This window comes from Pelobates fuscus, chromosome 1 (genome assembly GCF_036172605.1).
Source record: "Pelobates fuscus isolate aPelFus1 chromosome 1, aPelFus1.pri, whole genome shotgun sequence".
NCBI lineage: Eukaryota > Metazoa > Chordata > Amphibia > Anura > Pelobatidae > Pelobates > Pelobates fuscus.
Genome location: NC_086317.1, coordinates 423,272,785 through 423,295,663, shown reverse-complemented (window position 1 = coordinate 423,295,663; position 22,879 = coordinate 423,272,785). Strand labels below are relative to the sequence as shown.

The 22,879-nt window shown below is 37.6% G+C and overlaps 1 protein-coding gene across 1 annotated transcript; it reads left to right on the top strand.

The window, feature by feature from the left end:
• The first annotated feature begins 344 nt into the window (after positions 1-344).
• SPRYD7 (SPRY domain containing 7) lies at positions 345-21,056 on the top strand. The gene is made up of 5 exons (XM_063428800.1): positions 345-504; positions 3,479-3,595; positions 12,098-12,264; positions 13,691-13,793; positions 20,679-21,056. The coding sequence occupies exons 1-5, from the start codon at positions 402-404 to the stop codon at positions 20,774-20,776; spliced, it is 588 nt and encodes a 195-aa protein (XP_063284870.1). The 5' UTR covers positions 345-401; the 3' UTR covers positions 20,777-21,056.
• Positions 21,057-22,879: the final 1,823 nt, after the last annotated feature.

The following is a 22,879-nucleotide window of genomic DNA, read 5'->3' as shown; positions in this document are numbered from 1 at the left end:
ATTAGTATAGTAGAGGGATGCTGTTTTTTTTTATTTTTTATGCTGTACTTTTAAAAACAAGGGGCCACATTCCTAACACTTTAGCATCCCTTTAAAACCACTTCCAAATCCATTTTGTTTTTGCATAATCAGCCCACATTGTGAATTCTAACTTATTGTTTCCCTGATTGAATCAATCAGTGTCTATGCAGAATGCAGTGAGCCGGACCCTGGCATCCTGTTGGTCAGGATCCATCCCCATGCCTGGCTCTGTATAGTCCGCTGGGTGGCACCGCTCCTGCAGGTCCTCCCCGCCGACAGGTGGCGCTATATACTTCCCGGGACAGAGCCAGTGCCGTCTTCCTGCTCCCGCAGCCAGTGTGTGCGATCAGCTGGCCGCTCTGTACTCGCTCTCTCTCGCCATGTCGTCCGTAATGTGCTGCTTCGGCTGCTGCGGGGACGGCGGAGCCGGACACATCCCGCTCAAAGAGATGCCGGCCGTGCAGCTGGACACACAGCATATGGGTGAGACCTGTATACCGTGCCCGCACTAAACGGCATCAACCGCCCCCTCCTACCTGGCACGGCACAACGTACACAGCCCACCTGTTACAACTAGCACAACGTACACAGCACGGAGCACACCCACCCATTACAGCTAGCAACCAGCCCACCCACCGGACACTGAGCCCACCCACCCACTACAACCAGCGGACACTGAGCCCACCCACTACAACTGGCCCACCCATTACAGCTAGCAACCAGCCCACCGGACACTGAGCCCACCCACCCACTACAACCAGCGGACACTAAGCCCACCTACTACAACTAGCCCACCCATTACAGCTAGCAACCAGCCCAACGGAAACTGAGCCCACCTTTTACAGCTAGCTGCCACTGAGCCCACCCATTACAGCTAGCAATCAGCCCACCAGACACTGAGCCCACCTATTACAGCTAGCAGCCACTGAACCCACCTATTCACAGCAACCACTAGTCAGTCCGCCCAGCTAGTCAACCCACTCATTGTCACCAACCACCTTGCCCACCCATTCCTACCAACTAGCCCACCCTATTCCAAACACCTAGACATTTTCACTAAGCACTCAGCCCACCCTTTCCCATCAACCACCACCTAGCCATTTTCACTAACCACTTAGCCAACCCATTCCCACCAATCATCCAGCCATTCTCGCTAACCACCCAGCCCATACATTCCCAACAACCACCCATTCCAAAGAAACCACTCGGCCTACCAATTTCCAACAACCATCTATCCATTCTCACTAACCACCCAGCCCACCCATTCCAAAGAAACCACTCAGCCTACCAATTTCCAACAACCATCTATCCATTCTCACTAACCACCCAGCCCACCCATTCCAAAGAAACCACTCAGCCTACACATTCCCAACAACCATCTATCCATTCTCACTAACCACCCAGCCCACCCATTCCAAAGAAACCACTCAGCCTACCAATTTCCAACAACCATCTATCCATTCTCACTAACCACCCAGCCCACCCATTCCAAAGAAACCACCCAGCCTACACATTCCCAACAACCATCTAGCCATTCTCACTAACCACCCAGCCCACCCATTCCAAAGAAACCACCCAGCCTACACATTCCCAACAACCATCTATCCATTCTCACTAACCACCCAGCCCACCCATTCCAAAGAAACCACTCAGCCTACACATTCCCAACAACCATCTATCCATTCTCACTAACCACCCAGCCCACCCATTCCAAAGAAACCACCCAGCCTACACATTCCCAACAACCATCTAGCCATTCTCACTAACCACCCATTCACAACAATCACTCTGCCCACTCTCTCCCGCCAACCACCCAGCCCACCCATTCCCAACAAACACCTATTCCAAAGCAACCATCTATCTATTCTCACTAACCACCCATTCCTAACAGTCACTCTTCCCACTCTTTCCGGCCAACCACCCTTTCCCAACAACCATTTACTCTGGCTAACCACTCTGCCCACCTATTCCCACCAACTAATTTTCACCAACCACCCTGCCCACTCTTTCCCCACCAACCGCCCTGCCTACCCTTTCCCAACAACCAACCACTCATTCCCAACAATTCTGCCTACTCATTTCCACAAACCGTTCTGCCCATTCATTCCTGCAGTTCCAATATGTAGCAGGGGGCAAATGAGTTAAAGGATTACTCCAATCACCATGACCACTTAAGTGATTTGAAGTGGTTATGGTGCCTCTAGCCTGTATTTTCATCATTTCACTTCCAAATGCTACACGTACCAAGTTTAATTCCATTGGTACCGGAGGTGTAACTAGACACCTAGCAATTGTATGGAGGGGATACATAATGGAAAATATTTACATGGTATCTTTTTCTATCACTGGAAAAAAAATACATAATGGAATGAGATTTATCTAGGCAGCCATAAAGGCATTACCAATCATCGGTGTGTGATAAATATTTTTTATTATGAATGCAAATCTGTATATTGGCACAATTTGAAGATGATAATATTCGTAATTTAATACTGGCGTCTATTTAAAGAGTCTCATATAAAATCGGCAACAAATATAAAATTAGAAGATAAGCTTACGTGAAGGATAACTTTACCATACTGGCTCCCAGAATGGATATGAGTTGCTGCGTATGCAGTTACCATCACAGATCTTTGTAGTTTGGGACTGCAAGACTTTTTGCCACAGTCATTTTAACTGTGATTGACACAAGCAGAATCCTGTAATTCCCAGCATGCAAACACATCTAGGGGATGTGGATTACAACACTTGAAGAGATGCACTGTGGCTCGTGTTTTTTTTTTTTTTTTTTTAATACAGGGTTGTAAAGTAAAGTGATAAGTGTCAGGAATTCAAAGTGAATTTCAAATTTAAAGCCAAAATAGCCAAAATGGAAAGATTTAGGTCAGCTATGCTTCCAGTATGACTGACTATTTTTCCTTAAATTTGACATTTATAGTCTAAACTGCTAATTTGGGTAATGAGTTCTTAAAAATTATTTTATGAATATAGTGTGTGTATATATAAAATACCAGTGTTGGTGATGTCTCATAAATTTTTTTATTGTAAGGGTCCCTAATTCTTAGAACTGCTCATCCTTCTATCACACACACAGTTTGGACTTCTTACATCTGAACATATAACTCCTTAAGGACACAGCTTCACAAGTCGAAAGCCAACATGACAGAAAATTTCAATCATGAGTCCTTAAGGGGTTAAAGACCAAGACATTTTCAGTTTGGTACTTGTCTTTTAAACTCTTCCCACTGTGTTCTGTTCTAGAAATACCCTCCATTCTATTTAGTGAATTGGTATTATCAGAGTCACTATGGATTATTAGATTACTGAACGGTAACATAAGCCTCTATTATTTATTTATAGAGGCGGGCTAAAGACATGAGAGCCTGTAAATTAATACATTGGTGTCCTCTGTTACTGCTAACTGTTTGTTTAAATAATCCTTATATTCTGTTTTCAGGGACAGATGTTGTTATTGTGAAAAATGGAAGACGTATCTGTGGTACTGGTGCCTGTCTTGCCAATGCACCTCTTCACCAGAATAAAAGTTACTTTGAATTTAAAGTTCAGTCGACAGGTTAGTGCTCAAAATAGTGTGCAGAACTTGTCAAAACCAATGGAATAAAAACTCTAATTTACTCTATCTAGCATGCGAAATAAACTGTCAACCTGCCAAACATTTTATTTTAAATGAAAGAGAGGACACATTCATGTATATATTATGCCTGCAGCATTGCTAACAAATATTCATTTTTTTTTATAAATGTTTAAAAAGAAAATAAATGAAAAAAATAAATAAATTATATATATATATATATATATATATATATATTTTTTTTTTTTAATTATATCTTTATTGAAAAAGTTTTTCATTGTTATTTAACATAGACAACGAGTATGCTGAAACTAATACAGATCAACAAGTGTACACAAGTATCAAACAAATATATAAGTGATAGATGGTACATAATCAAACACAGTAATCGCATATTCAATTATAAACCAGCATAGCAGCATAGCAGCATACTAACATAGATTGACCACGACAGAAAAAAGAAAAAAAAAAAAAAACAACAGACAAAAAGGAAAAAAAAAAAAAAAAAAAAAAAAAAAAAAAAAAATAAAAAAAAAAATTTCCTTAGAGCATCCTAACAAACCACTGCCTTTCCATGAACTGAGGTTATTGGCTTCTGTTTTAATTTTATCCCTTCTTTCTCTATCTATACAGATATCCACTATAGCCATAGTAGAACTATCCAAATAATATACTATATTTGTCTAACCATTCACAATACCATCTTTTTTTCTTAGAGGTAAAAGTCGCATTATTGATCAACTCATATTCCATTGATAATTGGAATCTAATTTGGTCTATCAATAGTCTTTTTTCAAACGACTTAGACACTTTCCAGTGTCTTGCGATAATGATTTTAACCGCAACCAAAGAATGAATGGCAAAACAGAAATCTCTTTGTGAATCGAAAGACAAATTCAGATGTAAAATAGCCGAAGCAGCATTCTCCGGAATTCTGTTTGTAGTCATTAATGAGAAAATATTAAACGCCCAAGACCAGATAGACTTAACAGCTGGACATGTCCACCAGATATGTATGTAAGTACCTAAATGGCTACCACATCTCCAACAAGTTGGATCAGAAGAATGAAACATTTTAGCTAGTCTAGCAGGTGTATAATACCATCTATAGAGAACTTTGAAGTGGCATTCCGACAGGTTCAGACAATGGATATATTTATTCACCCAACTCAAAGAGGAGTTCCAGTCGTCTAAAGAAATTTGCAGTTCTAAATCTTGTTCCCACTTCTTAATCAAACTATATGGGGACTCTTTAAGAACTTCCAGCATTGATAAGGCGACAGACATGCTCTTTTTAATGGGTTGAGACTTAAATATAACTTCCAACTTTTTCGCATAGATAGAAGACGATTTGAGCACATTTTTATGGATATAGTTTTTTATCCGCAGATAAGTAAAAATTTCCCTGCGTGGAATGTGGAAAATATCAATTATGCTCTGAAATGGCAAAATATTATCTCCTTGCATAATTTGTGAAAACTTTATTCTATCAGCGTTAGCCCAATTCTTTAAAGAAAGATCTTCTATAAGAATTTGCAGTATGTCAATTGTGCATGATTTGGGTATCATATTTCCTAGGGCTAGTTTTTTCTTAATTAATAACCACTCTTCTAGGATTTGGAATAGTATCGTTGAGTTCTTAAACAAATTCATTAGAGAGTTCTTTGTAACTATCCACATCGAGTGTTGCAGTCTATCTGTTTGGACCATTTCAGATTCAATAGTATACCATGATTCTAAGACCTGCTCAGGGTCCTGAAGGAGGTAGATATGTCTAATAATATTAGCATGATAACTGTAGGTAATACTAGGAAAGTTTAAACCTCCGTTAGACAGTTTTCTAGTTAATATCTTTTGAGCAATTCTAGGTTTTTTATTATTCCAGATAAAATTATTGAAACTGGATTGAATCATAGCCAACCAGGGCCCAGGGACTTTGAGTGGAATCATAGAGAATAAGTATAGCCATTTAGGCAATATATACGCATTAATAATATTTATTTTGCCTTGCCAGGAAGTTTCTAAATTTTTCCATCTTTTTAGTTTGAGATTCATATTTCTCATAAAGAACATTATATTCCTCTCCATTATAGCTGTCACTTTGGCAGTTATATATAGTCCTAGATAATTTAATTCCAAGTCTGTCCATACGAATTTATAGGCGTGGGCTAAAGTGTTTACCAGGTCATTGTTCATATTCACATACATTACTGTGGATTTGGTTATATTTAGCTTAAAGTTCGAAATTGTAGAATATTTATTAATTTCGATCATTAGAAATTTTAGAGAAGACTCTGGGGATGTAAGAGTGAGTAACGCATCGTCCGCGTATAATGATATTTTAGCGTCCATCGAATTCGTATGGACACCTTGGATCAAAGGATTATTCCTAATATTGATTGCCAAAGGCTCAATAGACAAGATATACAGCAGGGGGGAAAGAGGACATCCTTGTCGTGTGCCGTTTTTAAGTGCAAACCACCCTGCTGTGATATTTGGTCCTACCGTTCTCGCTGTAGGGGAGGAATACAGAGCCATAATGGCGTCGTGTATCCATCCAGTGAACCCAAACGCAATAAGAAGTTCGCTAAGATAACCCCACCCGACCCTGTCGAATGCTTTTTCGGCATCTAATGACAGGGCCAGGAAGGGAATCCGATATCTGTTAGCCCAGTCTAGAGTGTCAATTATTCTTCTAGTGTTGTTTGATGCTTGCCTACCCGGGACAAACCCTATCTGATCTGGATGAATCAATGTCGCAATAATAGTCTTAATTCTGTCAGCAATTATGGCCGCATAGATCTTCATATCCACATTAATCAAAGCTATAGGTCTATAATTACTAGGGTTGTTACTAATTTTATCAGGTTTCAATATCGGAATAATATTAGCCTGTAGTAATTCAGTTGGAAAAAGTTTGTTTAGAGCTATTTGATTAAACATGTCTGTTAAAGGATTGATTAATAAGGACTGCATCTGTTTATAATATAAATTCGTAAAACCGTCAGGGCCCGGGGTTTTATTAATAGGGAGTCTATTTATTTGGAATTTAACTTCATCAGCCGAAATAATCCTATTTAAAATTAATAGATCATGCGCTGAAACTTTTGGGATCTGAGTGTCCGCTAAATAGTTTTGAATATCCATTAGATTAGGGGACATTTTGAGGTTGTATAGATCTTCATAAAATTGATTGAATCTCTCCCCTATTGCAGCGGGTGTAGAATAGACCTTTTGGCCATCTATCAGTTGTTCTACTCGATTTTTTGCGTGGTAATTTTGTAGTCTTTTTGACAAATTTTTATTAGCTCTGTTACCTGTACAATAGTTTTTTAATCTTAATTTGTAAATATTTAATTTAATTTTTTCTTCCACTTTTAAATTAATTTGTTTTTGTACATCATTTATTTTAGTTTTCATTTCTGCAGATGGATTTTGTTTATTTAACTTAGACAAGTTATAGAACTCGATATACAGATCAGATAGGGTCTTACCCTTCATAGATCTCGTTATATGGGCTAATTTAATTAGATAACCTCGCATAACTGATTTGTGTGTACACCAGTTATTTGCCGGCGATGTATCAGAGGAGCTGTTTTCTAACCAAAAAAATTTTAATAATTGGGTTAATTCTTCCTTATTTTTCGTATCATTGATAAGAGCATCATTCAGTCTCCAAGTAGTGCGTACCCTAGAAGATCTCTTGCCAAAGTCTATTAGAATGAGACTATGATCAGACCATAGACTCTCTTTAATTTCAATTGAATTACATAAGGGTATCGTATTAGCGTCTAATAGACATAGATCAATACGTGAGTATGAGCCATGCACACACGATTGGTGGGAGTAGTCTTTTTCCAGTGGATGTAATAGTCTCCAAATATCATGTAAATTATATTGTTTACAAATGTTATTAAATTTTTTAGACTGTTTGACCATTCTTTTATCAATTGAAGTAGTCGGAGTATATGTCTTATCCATTTTAGGGTTCGCCACACAATTAAAATCTCCAGCTATAATTAGATATCCCTTAGATACTTTATCAACTCTATCCATTATAGATAGAAACTTTGTCATAGGGTCGACATTCGGTAGATATACATTTACTAAAGTATAGGACAGTTTATCCATTACACATACGATAATTATATATCTAGCTTTTGGGTCCAATTCGATATATTCAATTTGCAAATCTATATTGCTGTTGAAAACAACTGCAACTCCTCTTTTTTTCTTGTCTCTTAAGGAAGCATGAACTATATTAACAAATTTGTCCCCACCCCATCTTTGCTTAAGACCCTGCAGCCAATGTGTTTCCTGTAAGAATGCCACTTGAATGTTATGTTCCCCAAGAGTATCATATAATCTGCTCCTTTTTTTATTGGTATTTAACCCTTGGACATTTAAAGATAGAAATTTTAACATTTCTGTTTGTCAATAAGTTATTCGAATATACTTATGTAGAAACCCCCAGTATCCATATGCAGGAATTTTAATATCTTTTGTTGTCCTGGATTTATCAAAAAATTCATATGCTCTAAAAAAAGAAAAAACAGACAGAAAAAAAACAACACAGCAAGACACCAGACTACACCAAACACAAACAAGTTAAAATTGAATCGAAACAGATCCATCATCTTCATCCAGCCGATAGCTAGAGAAAAAATCAGAAAAAAGAAAAAAAAAAAAAAAAGAATTAACCGTAGATCTCTGGTAGTAATAGAGATCAACGGAAACAGTGTAGTATCACTACACCAAGAGGGGCAAGCCGGCCACTAGGCCCAGCGAGCTGTCCTAGCAAAGTCAACTATAACTAATATCTAAATGAGGAGAGAAAAAAAAAAAAAAAAAAAAAAAAAAAAAAAAAAAAAATTATCTTTCAAACAGAACTTATATCATAATTTGTACATTGTGTGTCCCCATAATCTACACCGTGACCAATTTCTTAAATTATTCTATTGTTAAGGCTATTATTCTACTATTGAGGCTATTATATAGCAAATATACTATTCGTGATTAGCCAAAAATGTTTATTAACCTCGTGAAGATATTCAAACATATCCTATTTCATAAAAAATATATCGCTATATTATATTGTGTTATGTCGTTTTATCAATGTGTCCCTCTATTATATTATATTGTGTCATTTTATCACTGTGAAACCGAATATACCCGTGGGTATCCTTCCACAGTAGTGTTAAACTACATAATATGTAACTATTTATATAATTGTGACATTACACACATTACTGTTGTAGGGGAAAAAAAAAAAAAAAAAAAAAATATCAATTTGTGTTGGTATAAAAAAGGAGCCATCTTAATATTAATTTGACCGTTTATACACCTAATTTACAGTTTCCTTCCCCCTTCTTTCTTCAATATCTTATTCCTATTCCACCCTGTCATTTATATTTTCTTTGTGCACCTTTACTATTTCCATTTTCTCTTTACCTTTTAACCTAACACCCATCTTAAAAATCAAGCATTCCTTTAAAGTAGTGTCATTTTAAGTTAAATTCAACTGTGCTGCACCAACCATTTACTAACACACATGAATTTGCCAAGTTATCAATAGACCCATCAATATTCAAAACCTATAATAGGGCTTGTTATCCTCAGTGACCATTTCATTAGGCTCTTCTAGGGGTAGAAATGTAAAATTTTCAAAAAAGAAACTTTCTCTCTTTTTTTCTCCTTTTTTTTTCCTTTCTTTTTCCCCCTTCCTTCTTTCCTTTCTCTTTCTACCCATTAACCCTGAGGGGGAAGGTTATTGATAATTCATAACAATCATTGCACCCATAAGCCCTAGACCGAAGGGCACCGTGAGAGAAAAAAAAAAAAAAAATAAAAAAAAAAAAAAAAAAAAAAAAAAAAAAATATGCATATATATTCTGGTCTCCGACCCCAACCTTAACCCTTAGATCATCTATTTACAAAGTCAAATTGTTCCTTTTCAGCCAGTCTATTAATTTGGTATTGGACTCGAATAGCTCTCTTTTCCCTTCGTATGACAGACTTATTTTGAGAGGATAGAGCCACCTGTATTTTATTTCATGTCGTCTAAGAATTTGAGTAGCTGCGCTAAACGATTTCCTTTTTGTTCTCGTCTCAAACGATAGGTCCTGGAACACTTTTACATTTTGGAAACACCCCGAGGTTAACTGATTCTCTCTTGCAGCTTTCCAAATTTTTTCTTTGAAATCATAAGTGATAAAACATACAATGATGTCTCGCGGAGCCTCGTTCTGAATGGATTGAGGTTTAAATAGTCGATGGCACCTTTCTATATACTGATTGTGTGAGTTATACTCCACGCCCAGAGCTGAAAAATATTCCATCAAGGTTTGTCTTAGGTCTTCCGTTCTTCCCTTTTCTGCGATATTCCTAAAGCGCAAGTTTTTACGTCTGGACCGGTCTTCGAGATCATTCATTTTAAGTTCCAGATCTGCGATCTTATGGTGAGCCTTTTGGCATTCTTCTGCTAGATTTTTTACATTAAATTCCAAATCTTTAATTTGATCTTCAAATTTATCTATTTTTGCCGCTAGTACATTTATTTCTTGTTTTATTTCTGATTTTATTTCTGCGGCAGTTGCGGCGAGTTCCATTTTTATCTGTTGTAGATTGTCCTTTAGGGTAGAGCATAGGAAAGTAATTGTTAAAGGCTCCTTATTGGCCTCTGAGTCAAGGATTTCCAAGCTAGCATCAGTATCATTCATCTTCTGTTTAAGACTTTTGTGTTGAGGCGAGAAATACGTTGACAGAGATTTGTCCTGGGATGTATCTTTTTTCTCTTTCCTCATAGAGGATTTTGAGTCTTGTGCCTTTTTAGCAGCCATAGTATGGAATTAACTAAATTGCAGACACTCCAGTAATAGGTAGGCTGACTTTAATAAAAAAGTATATAATCTGACTTTGACAAAATATATCCCCCAATTGGGATAAGTAACCAGACTAAATATATAATAAATGAGTATTAATTCACATCAGAAAAACGAAGAAAAGAAAAAAAAAAAAATAAAAAAAAAAAAATATAAATAAAAAAAAAAAAAAAAAAAAGTTCTTTTTCTCCTTTCCCTTTCCCTCCAATTATTACAACTGCAGCGTTGTATGTCAGTATTTTATGACAGTATTTTATGTCAGCAGGTACAACTCCAAAGTAGAATAAACTGCAGCCTCATATTATAACAGCTCAGCGGCTGGTTTGTATTTTTTTTTTTTCTGCGGCTACAGATTAGATTAGATTGAAACAGCAGATTGAGACAGCTCGGCGGCTGATATATATTACCACAGTAAAGCGTCTCTGAAGATCCGGTTGTCCCGTATCAATTTTCAGCGTGGCTGATCATTAAGAGCTGAGACACGGGAGTCCTGGAATCCAGCATGGTTGAGAAGCTGGCTGTCCCTCTAATGATTAGAGGCTGCGAGAGGTCAAACTGCCCCCGATATATTTCCAAATTTCTGCAGTTCTAGATGACCCCTTTCAGTTGATGGCATACGATATTGGAGAGAAAGAGACCTGGTGCTTCTCGAGGTCGTCTCCCGCCGGGCGCACCATTACATGGCGGGCCGCCCCTCCTCTTCCGTCATCACGCCGTCAGCGCGTCAGCACGCCTCAGCACGTCTGCACGTCATGACGCCGCCACCTCCCACCGCCTCCATATATATATATATATATATATATAATTTTTATTTATTTTTTAACCCCCCACCCACCCACCCTCAATTGTAAGTTAAATGAGAATTGACATGGTTATAGGTATTACAAATATTGTAGTGATTATTGCAAACTAGAAGGTCAAATTTGTCAGAAAAGTTTCTGATAAAATAACAGAGAGAGAGAGAGTGAAATCCTTCCCAAGATAAATTGAGCCCTTAACATGCCTTCGAAGGCATCTCAACTAAAGTGCGTTATTCAACAACTCTAATTTTAGCTACTAATCCCTGAAAAATCAAGAAAGTATTCTTCAAAATCACAGTGATATATTAGAATAATACAAGAAAACTGGTTAAGCTCTTGTATAACGGTACAGTTAATGGTAAGGTCACCAATAAGTACAAAGTAGCTGAGCCAGTTCAGAAACAAGCCCTTTCACTGGTCAGGTCCCTCATGATAAGCTGCCTGACCGGCGAAACAATTGTCTGGCTAGTTTCTGAACTGGCTCAGCAACTTTATTCTTATTGGTGACCTTAAAATTAACTGTACAAGATTTTTACTTACGCCTTTATCCATATGTAGGTATCTTAGTGGTTGTACAAAGTTCTAGAGGTGGAGAAAGCACCATTGAAACTATATTCCTACTAATTGCTCCATATTGTAAGACTTTACTTAAAATTGCTCTTTCTGCATAATTTCGATTTGTTATTTCAATAGTGTACCAGATATTTCTTACATTGTAGTGCTCGTTGATTTGTATACCTGCATCCTATATTATAATTTTAATAGTTGTATTAATGCAACATAATCTTTTCCTGACCTTTTAGGGATATGGGGTATTGGAGTCGCGACGCAAAAGGCAAACTTAAATCAGGTACCTCTTGGTCGAGATGTTCATAGTCTAGTAATGAGAAATGATGGAGCCATTTATCACAACAATGAGGAGAAAAGCCGACTCCCAGCAAATAGTCTGCCCCAGGAAGGTGATGTGGTGGTGAGTGTTCTTTGTTAAACTTGGTAACTTGTTAAAGAAAAGCACAATGTATATCTTTGATATGTATGCTGAACGCATCACGCCATAATAACTTTGCTCATGTGTACGTTAATTTGAATCTGTCTAATCTATTTTACAAATGTACAGTTTCCTTCTAACTTTCGGTTGTAGCAGGAAGGAATAATATGTGACATAACAGGGGTTTTATTGTTGATTTGGTTATTCTGGTTTATCCACCTTCATGCATCCAGGGTAAACCTGAATAACCACACGGTTTGTGGCAATAATTCATTTCAGAATCCTAAATCTATCAGGATTTTTTTTCTTCTTCTAATTTTGCTATTTTGGCCTAAAATGCCCTTCACATAACCTTGGTGACCAACTATGGGGCCAGTTGGATAGCTTGGCAGATGTGCTTTGTAACTAGCTCTGCCACACTGTATCTGCTTGTGTTTTGCTCCCAGGTAGGGTTGTGCCGAGCAACCTGCAACAGTAAAATACTTTCTGTGCACTGAACTACGTAGTTTTTTCCATTTCATAGCCCAGGGGTATACAAGCACTGTCAGAAGTAGGCCACATAATGATAAGAAATGTATGTGTTTTGAGGCAACATTAATGTCTTTTATGCAGTACAATGGCTAGAATACCCCGTAAACTGTGTTTATTTTTATAACAATACAAAAACTGTGCTAAATGGGGGGAAAAAATGCTTTATTCCGGAGGCTAATTGCCAATAGTAGTACTAATATTGATGGGTAATAAAGTACATGATAACCAGTTGATGTAGTACATCAGGGTGCAGGCTATTTATAACCCTAAGGAACATATTCGTTACATGGTGAATGGAGATTTTACATTTAGACCAGTGTAGCTAGACCGAATGAAAAATTATATTTTTGAGAATTTATTTCAACATGGTAATATTAACGACTTTTATGCATTCAGTTGTCTGTTCATAATAACTAACTATTTAGCAGCGTATAGATGGCAAGTTGCTTTCACATTTTATTCTTTTAGCATAATCTAAAATTACATAAGATTTATATTTTTGTGATTACCACTGTCTGGTGTTTGATGGGTCACATATTGCACAGTTGTACACCGTTTTTAAAACATTTTTTATTATTTATTTGGGGTGTATGAGTGCGCAAGAAAACTGCACCACTACATATAAAAGATCTGTGTTCTTCTACAAATCTACATAACTTGCCATGTATGAAAAGTAAAACATTTTTTATTTTCTTCTACATGCTCGCCACAATGTCTTGTGAGTAGCTATTGTAATGTCGCTGGAGTAATACATTCTGTTATTACAGGGAGAAATGTCAATGCTTTTTTGGGGTTCAGAGTTTGTAAGTTCTGTAATTTAAAATGTTCATTCTGTATAAGTTATTTACACTTTTTTTTTTCCTTCTCCCTTTCTCAGGGTATCACTTATGACCACGTAGAATTAAATGTATATTTGAATGGCAAAAATATGCATTGTCCAGCATCCGGTATCAGAGGAACAGTTTATCCTGTTGTTTATGGTAATGTTTTATTTTTTTTGCTACTTTTGTTTTGCTATCATTTTTGTTTGCTTGTTACTTTATGTGACAAACAGTGGTAGCTTTTAGGTTAAACACAGTTGTTGTTTTTATCACATTTTGTAATATTTAAAAATCAGAGACTTGAGTGAAACACCAAGCTTGTACCATCATCAGAAAAAAATGGCATAAACATCTGGGCACTCCACAGTGCAAAGGTTTGGCTTACCCTGCATCAGTTTACACACTGGTATAGGGATTTTGAACTAAGGTTTAAATGGACACTATAGACACCCAAACCACTTCATCTCATTGAAGTGGTCTGAGTGCAGTAACCCAGTCCCCTTAACCCTACAATGTTAATTATTGCAGTTTCTGATAATTTGCAATATTTCATTGCAGGGTACTAGAGGCACTTCTTGCTTATTAGGCAACTTTTGGTTGCCTAACTGACGGTGGACGTCCTCACGCTCTGCATGGGGACATCCAGAGACGGTAAAATTACAGCAATGCTTTCTTATGCGGAGGGCCTAATGCACTTGCAGCGCTCGCCTGTCGGGTAACTTTGCAGGAGGCTGCATGCAGACCCAGCACCGAGGGAGATCAGTGCTGGAAATGGGTACGTATAGAAAAAAAACGTATTTGTACATGTGACGGACCGCCTAGCACCCCGACTGGATACCTCCGTCAATCTGTGCTTTCTAGCACTTGCGAACACCATAAGCACTGCACTGGAACACCATAACCACCATAAACCACACAAACCGCCGCAGCTTGGTTGGGGTCTCGCTGTGCTCCACCCACCCTGGACCCAAGACCAGGATCCAGCTTCCAGTGGGTAGACCTCTCCTAGTCCAGAGAGCATAGCAGGAACAGCTCTTACAAGAGCTTAGTGAGTATAGTGGATATACCCAGGGGAGTATAGTGATATAGCAATCCCCAGAGTGAATATAGTTCTCCAATCCCCCAAACATGAGCCAAGACTTCATGAAGGGGTAAACAAATCTCAGTTTAATGGGAGCCACACTTGGCCTTATATGACAATCCCCATGCAAGGGCTACGCGCACATGGACCTGATGGTAGACTGATTTACAACATCACAGACCAATAACAATGAGGTTACAAGGCACGACACACACAGCACACAATCCCTCCCCTCTGATAATTGAGTCCAATACTGTATTAACTCTATTACCTGCTGCCACGTGTTTTTTCGAATACTGCTTCAAACCACTTCAGGAGTTTGAAGTGTTACTGTACCAGTCCAAAAAGGCACAAATGGTGCTTTCAACCAGGCTTTAACACTGGGGCCATAGCCACAGGATAGGAGGCTGGCAAACAGGCCCCTCTAAAAGCCAGTGGCGAGGTTACTTTTCCCTCCCACTGCTACCAATCGCCCCCTTTTGCCCCCTCACTCAGCCCCCTGTCACCTCCTTTTCCCTCACTCTGCCACCTGTCGCCCCCTGCACACTCTGTCACCCCCTCCCTCCCACACTCTGCCATCTATCACCCAACCTCCACACTCTGTCATCCCCTCCACGCACACACACTGTCACCTCCCTCCACACAGTCACCCTTCCACACACACTGTCACCCTATTAACCCTGCCACTCACTTTAACCCCTCCTGATCCTGTCACGCTCCCTCCTCCAACATGCCAAACTCACCCTTAACCCTGCTACACTCACCCTGTAACATTAACACCTCTAATCCTGTCACCCCATCACTCTGCCACACTCACCATGTCAATTAACCCCCTCAATCATGTCACATTCACCTCCCCTTGCCCTATCCCACTCACTCCAATAATGCCGTATACCCGCCAGCCTTGTGATACCTCCCCAACCATGCCACATTCACCCTGTCACATTAACAATTTAAGCCTGTCATACTTACCTTATCTCACCCTGTAACACCCCCTCCTCAAACCATGTCACACTTGCCCTCCCTTATGCTCACACTCACTCCCTCACCCTGTCACACTCATTCTGCCACAGTTACACCTTTACTCACCCTGTTACAGTCACCTCTGAAGACAATCATCATACACACAAAGGTATAAAACATAGCTTCACCATAAACAAAATGCACAAAAGCCACAGGCAGCCCCCCATATACACAAAAATACAGCAAGCAGCTACCACACACATACGGTCCCAGACACAAACCTACACATACATTCACATACAAGGCTACTTACTCATAGTCACAGGTAGAAAATGCCAGGCACACTCAGAAGTACACACAGACCGATAAATACACATTGTGACTGTACGTCTGTATTAGTCAATATTTGTGTCTGTGTATGCATATGCATGTATGTGTGCATGTATTAGTGTGTGTGTGTATGCAATGTGAGATAAAGATAAAGTTGCAAGCAACATATATTATATTTATACATATACAATACACAGGGAAACACATATATGATAATATACATGTAAAGAATTATAGAATATGTGGGGAAAATGTCTATAATGTTCTTTTCTTATCTGCAACTTTATTATTTGGTAAATTATTTTTTTAAAAGCCCAACCAAAATTTTAATTTTTGTTTCCAATAACCCCTTCACACTGGCACTTATGTATACACGACTGCCAGGCTATACAACCATACCCAGCAATCGTGTATAAATCATTGCAAATGCAATTTGTTAATGGCAAATTATGCAATAACTACTGTCCGATAGCTCACAACATAGCGGCATAGGGAGCCACGACAATGCAAGCCTCTGAAGATGAATACAGAAACCACCTTGCTGTAGCCAACGCTGCAAGCTTGTCATTCAATATACCTACAGCTCCTTATAAACACACAAGGAAACCCCTATTTATTTCACTAATGGTGTTATTGGGGGCCTCATTTTTGAGTTTTGCATAAGGCCTTACAAAGTCTAGAGCCGCCCCTGCCTCTGTGTAGGTGAAATTTCCCCTGCTGCAGGCTGAATGTGTTTAAGAAGCAAGTTGTGTTGATGTCTTTATAAGACCAGGGTTTGGTAAAGGGTTTTGAGCGAGCAGTCCTCTTGTAGGAACAAGAGCAGTGTTAGTCATGTGATTGTCACACTTCTACAGAGGTTGCTCATATACTCGCTTAGACGCCTCTAAGCACTCTGCACTGCACTATTGCAGCATGAGAGGGAGATCTCCCTTTAATGCTGCCCCTTCACACAACTTATTAAAATAGAATTGGTTTTACTAGCGGATTCAATAACATTATCGTATATGTCACTTTAAGATTACTGGAGGTAGAGAAATGGTAGTAAATTTTTAATATAAGCAAGACATATGCAATCTTATAATTCTGAGCCAAAAACATAATTTTGGCATCAGTGTACAACAGGTCATGCTCAGATATACACTGCACTATGGTATTTTGCAACAGCTCATAAAATGAGACTCCCTCACATCTGATTGCATAAAATACAGGGAATAAAAAATATATAGGAAATGGTGTGATCACCAATCAGTAAACTAGTATTGATAAATGGATCAATTTTAAATCGTCTGTCATCAAAAACTGAGTATTCCATAAGTGTATTGGTAATATAGACTGTATTACAATTTTAGTGCAGTCAAAAGCGATCATAAGACCAAGTAACAACTACTACATCTTATCGTAAATGTCCAAGTTGTCATAATGTGTACATTTAAGTTTTGGCAACTTCAACAGTCATTGCTAGTGACAACACTGGGAATCCAATGTCATCTCGCTCATTGTGAGGAGTGATCTTGCAGCATCCTCCGTAGACATCAGTGTTGTGCTTTTGAGCATTGCATATGAAGCACTAGGAACTCAGGAAAGAAAATGGTGACACCTGTGCTGGAAAGCTCCAAGTGTCACCATTTTCTTTCCTGAATTCCTAGTGCTGCACACCCAGGCCACAGCAAGTGGGAATGTCACCATTGACGGTCTTTGTGAAATATGCTGCTTTATAAATGGAAGTATAGAAAGGGGGGGAAAAAGCGAAAAGACAAAATGTAGTGTATCACTGCATGGAAAGATGAAAACTTAACAAAAGGGAGTGGTAACTTCCTCATTTAAGTAGTGAGTGTTTCTAATTTAACTTTATTTTTTTTCAACGGTTTCATACAGTGGTATTGGGGGGGGGGGGGTGGTGTGTGTGTGTATATATAACAGTTCAATAGGGAAGCTTGCGCTCACGGTCTTTTGAAGTAAAATAATAAACTTTTATTGAAGATCCATTAACCCCTTAACGGCGTTCTATGCCGTCCCGCTTTAAGTGGGCTTTAAAGCCGTTGCGGCGGCATAGAACGCCGTAAGGGCTTGGAGCCCTGGAGCGCCTGGGTTACTTATCTTCCCGGCGCTCCGCTTCGGGAGGACTGCCTCACAGCCCAGGCAGCCCTCCCATGGCAAATCAGGCCCCCAGGGTGATCACATGGCCCCCTATAGCTGGCTGTGGATCTGCCAGCAGGGGGACTGTCTGAAATATCAAATATCAATATGTTGGTGGGATCTGTAAAAAAAAAAAAAAAAAATATATATATATATATATATATATATATGTATAATTACAATAATCAATAGATAAAATAATAAAATTAAATAAAATATTGAAACAAAATTTTATATAAATTATATATTCATATGTAATTTCATTCGAACTGTATTTTGTTATATATATATATGTGTGTGTGTGTGTGTGTGTGTGTGTGTAACAAAATACACTTAGAATGACATTCTATATATATATCTATCTATATATAAAATGCAAATAACCGCATATATATATATATATATATATATTACATAAAAGATTACATTAGTATACACGTAGAATTTAAATACCTATAAATGCATATAAATTAAAATTCTACGTGTATATTTAAGTAATCTTTTAACATAATTAGGTGATTTGATTAATTAAAATTTGATTGACATGCCTGACAACACAGGGAGAAAGTGCAGAGAATTTAATTTGCAAGCACTATATTTGACCCTGTAACTCTCCAAGACACCATAAAACCTGTACATGGGGGGTACTGTTTTACTCGGGAGACTTCACTGAACTCAAATATTAGTGTTTCAAACTGGTAAATTGTATTACAATGATGATATTTTAAGTAAAAGTGACGTTTTTTGCATTTGTTTTTACAAACGAACTGCACTTTTATGGACTATATTATTGTTGTAATATGTTTTACTGTTTTAAAACACTAAAATTTGTTTAGTGAAGTCTCCCGAGAATAACAGTACCCCCCATGTACAGGTTTCATGGTGTTTTGGAAAGTTAGAGAGTCACATATAAGGCTTGCATTTCATTTTTTTGACATTGAAATTTGCCAGATTGGTTATGTTGCCTTTAAGAGCGTATGGTAGCCCAGGAATGAGAATTACCCCCATGATGGCATACCATTTGCAATAGTAGACAACCCAAAGTATTGCAAGTTGGGTATGTCCAGTCTTTCTTAGTAGCCACTTAGTCACAAACTGGTCAAATATTTGTTTTGTTTTTTTTTTTGCTTTTTTCACACACAAATAAATATGAACGCTAACTTTGGCCAGTGTTTGTGACTAAGTGGCTACTAAAAAAGACTAAACATACCCCACTTTCAATACATTTGGTTGTCTACTTTTTCAAATGGTATGCCATTATGGGGGTAATTCTCATTCCTGGCTACCATACCGTCTCAAAGGTAACATTACTAATCTGGCAAATTTCTATTTGAAAATGGAATGTTCTATATTTGACCCTGTAACATTCGAAAACACCATAAAACCTGTTAATGGGGGGTACTGTTGTACTCGTGAGACATTGCTGATTACAAATATGTGCATTTTTTTAACAGTATTATGACATTCACAGCTAAAATGTCAGACGGAAATACAAATTTTAAAAAAAAATCTTATTTTCTCACTTTTTAAAAATTTTTTATTCATAATAAATTATGTTCTTTATATGAATAGTTAATGATAAATTAAAGCCCTGTTTCTCCTGAACAAAATGATATATAATAAGTGTGTGTGCACTTAATATGAAAGAGGTGAATTACGCCTGAACAGACATATAGCGCAAATTCCAGTTTTTGTTTACATTTTGTTTTGATCAGAATGTGCACTATTGACTCTGTCCTGAAGGGGTTACGCATCAACGTTTCAGTCCGCATTTTGTACTTTCTTCAGGATGATCATGGGCCAGCCTAAGGCACACCTTTGCAATAATCATGCTGTCTAATCAGCATCTTGATATGCCACACCTGTGAGGTGGATGGATTTTCTCTGCAAAGGAGAAGTGCTCACTAACACAGATTTAGACAGATTTGTGAGCAATATTTGAAATAGGCCTCTTGTGTACATAGAAAAAGTCTTAGATCTTTGAGTTCAGCTCATGAAAAATGGGGGCAAAAACAAGTGTTGCGTTTATAATTTTGTTCAATGTGTGGGTGTGTGTGTGTGTGTGTGTATGTGTGTGTGTATGTATGTATATATATATATATATATATATATATATATATATATATATATATATAATTAACAGCTAATTTCCACGATAACAAATACAGTGATAGGACAAATATATATATATAATTTATCGTGGAAATTAGCTATCTGTTAATATGCATTTACTGATCAATAATCACTGTATATCCTTACATATATATTTAACTCTGCTTGTTCAAGTTGCTTCCCCCATTGAACAGTTTGACTGTTAGTACTTTGAGTGTATAATTGAATTAATAAAGTTTATACAGGTGGTTTTCCAATGCCTTACTGTAAATCTACCATGCAAGGTAATTTCATGCCTATTTTAATTTAAATACCCAAACCATTACTTTCATAGCAAAGCATTTTGTTATATAATTATTTTTCAATAAGGTCTGGCGTAATGCATCCTCCTAACCAGTTGTATACCTGCTTTGTTTCTCCAGTTGATGACAGTGCAATATTGGATTGTCAGTTTAGTGAATTTTATCACACGCCTCCATCTGGGTTTGAGAAGATTCTGTTTGAGCAACAGATTTTTTGAAGACTGGACCAGTCCCAATTCCTCCAAAGCTTCAACCCCTTGTCCCCCTACCTACAGCTTCTTCACAGTCCATACTGAAAATGTGCTTTATATTTATATCTCACCTGATGCAGTCTTTGCATTTTTTATATGTGTAAGTATTTTGCAAGGTGCCCCCCACCTGCAGTGATCACATACCTGTTTAGCATGGAAATTTATGAATTCTTTGAATTCTGAAAAGTTCTTTAAAAAGCAATTTGTTGTCAGATGGTGTATATGGAAATAGATCACTAATCTCACATTTTCAGTATTAAGAAATTCTTTACTTACTCAGAAGTGTTTTAATGCATTCACTATAGAGCTTCTCGGTTATTGTGATTCAGACTTTGTGCATGAATGAATAATGAGAGTTTAGTATCATTTGTATTTTTTTTTTTTTTTTTTTAGATTTTAATTAAATTTAGTTTTAGTTCCCCGGTGTGCAAGATTATGGTGATAGCCAAGGCCTGTACATCTGCCATTCAGTAGTTGTCCATCATTGGTCTCTGAAACAAACCCAGTGCCTTATGGAGTATTTTGCATATGTCACTGTGCTGATGTAAAACTTAAATGATGCATGCAATCCCTGACATCTCCTTGACTAGAACATTATTACAGCATTTTCACAAGCCACAGTGTGCCTGCATGGATTTATGTGACCCTTGTTTAGAAATTATTTTTGTGCCCTCATTCGATCAGACTGGCATGCTCTGTGTTTTTTTTTTTTATATAGGAGTAGAGTTAAAAATCTTTCTAACTAGTCGATGATTAATATAGGGGAGTCATTTTATGTGCTGATGGTCACAGAAAATCTCTATCGTGAATGGTTAAGATGGAACCAAACTCAAAACTTCACTTGCAGTCTACCCAAGCAATCCGAAGTCGGAAAAGTGAGCATTTCTAACTAACTGCACAAGTAGGAATGGCCATTTCACTAATACAATACATTGCTAAAAGTGTTCTCCACAACCAAACAAGTAAAATATTAATGCCTATGCACATTACTTACGGTATATGAAATAGCTTCTACCAGTGGATTGGGTTTATGTAATGTGTAGACGCTGTCTAAACGTAATGAACACACATTCACTAATGGCGTACAATTCACTACACATGAGGGTACTTCAGTATTGGGCTATGACACAAATCAAGAACATTTTTATACCGAATATTTTGTGTTAGTCACCTGAAATTTTTTTTTATTTTTTTTTCCTATTTCATTTAAGCTTTTGTAAGATGACTTATTTGAAAGCCAAAACTATTTCACCATATCACACCTGAGGTGCTCTATGCGATGGGGTTGTGTCACATTGAGTCATTTTAACAGAAGAAACTATCTTTTAGTAATGCAAGCAGCTTCACCTTGTACAGTGCTTTTGGCTGTCAGAATTAATGGTTACAATGAATGGCGCCCATTTTTTAAAGGTAAATCAGACTGGGGACGTGTTATGTACACAGGGTAAAAACATAAAATATTGTCCTGTAATTGGAGATAAAAAAATAAATCTATGTGACTTCTGTGCAACAATACAGTCCTTCACTTTTTGATACCAAAGATCACACACAGGGTTTATTGAGCGTGCATTGTAAAACATATCACATCCCTCTTCGGGTACATTTTTATTTTCTATATAATTGCATTATAGATATTCTCTTAAATTGCCTTGGTTATCTTGCTCGGTGGTAGTTACGAAATGTAGTGCTCCAGTGTGGCATAATCCTCATACCCTGTAATGTTCCATTGGAAATCTAAACTATAATAAGTATGAGGATAAAAGTTGGCCATCGCTCTCTTACTTTCCTTGCAGTAGAGATGGGACATGACTTAAACACATTGGGATATAGAACTGGATAAACGCATGAGACCCATTTAGTGCTCTGTTTTCTTTTTTTTCTTTTTTCTTTTTTAAATCAGGGCCTTAAAATGAAAGCCATAACCATGAAGAAAAAAGGACCTTAAATACCTTTTTAAAAAATTAAGTTTCTTTCCACTATTCATTTTAGTGTAATTGTTGTTTTTCTAATCTACATCTGAAAATTGCCTAAATAATAGAGCTCGGTAATGTTGCAGTGTACAATGGCGAG

Excerpts from the sequence above, each read along its gene's own strand:
- SPRYD7 (XM_063428800.1), top strand. The coding sequence starts at position 402 with ATGTCGTCCGTAATGTGCTGCTTCGGCTGCTGCGGGGACGGCGGAGCC. Across the intron at positions 12,265-13,690 it reads CCCAGGAAGGTGATGTGGTG|GGTATCACTTATGACCACGT; the intron begins GTGAGTGTTCTT and ends TCCCTTTCTCAG. Across the intron at positions 13,794-20,678 it reads AGTTTATCCTGTTGTTTATG|TTGATGACAGTGCAATATTG; the intron begins GTAATGTTTTAT and ends TTGTTTCTCCAG.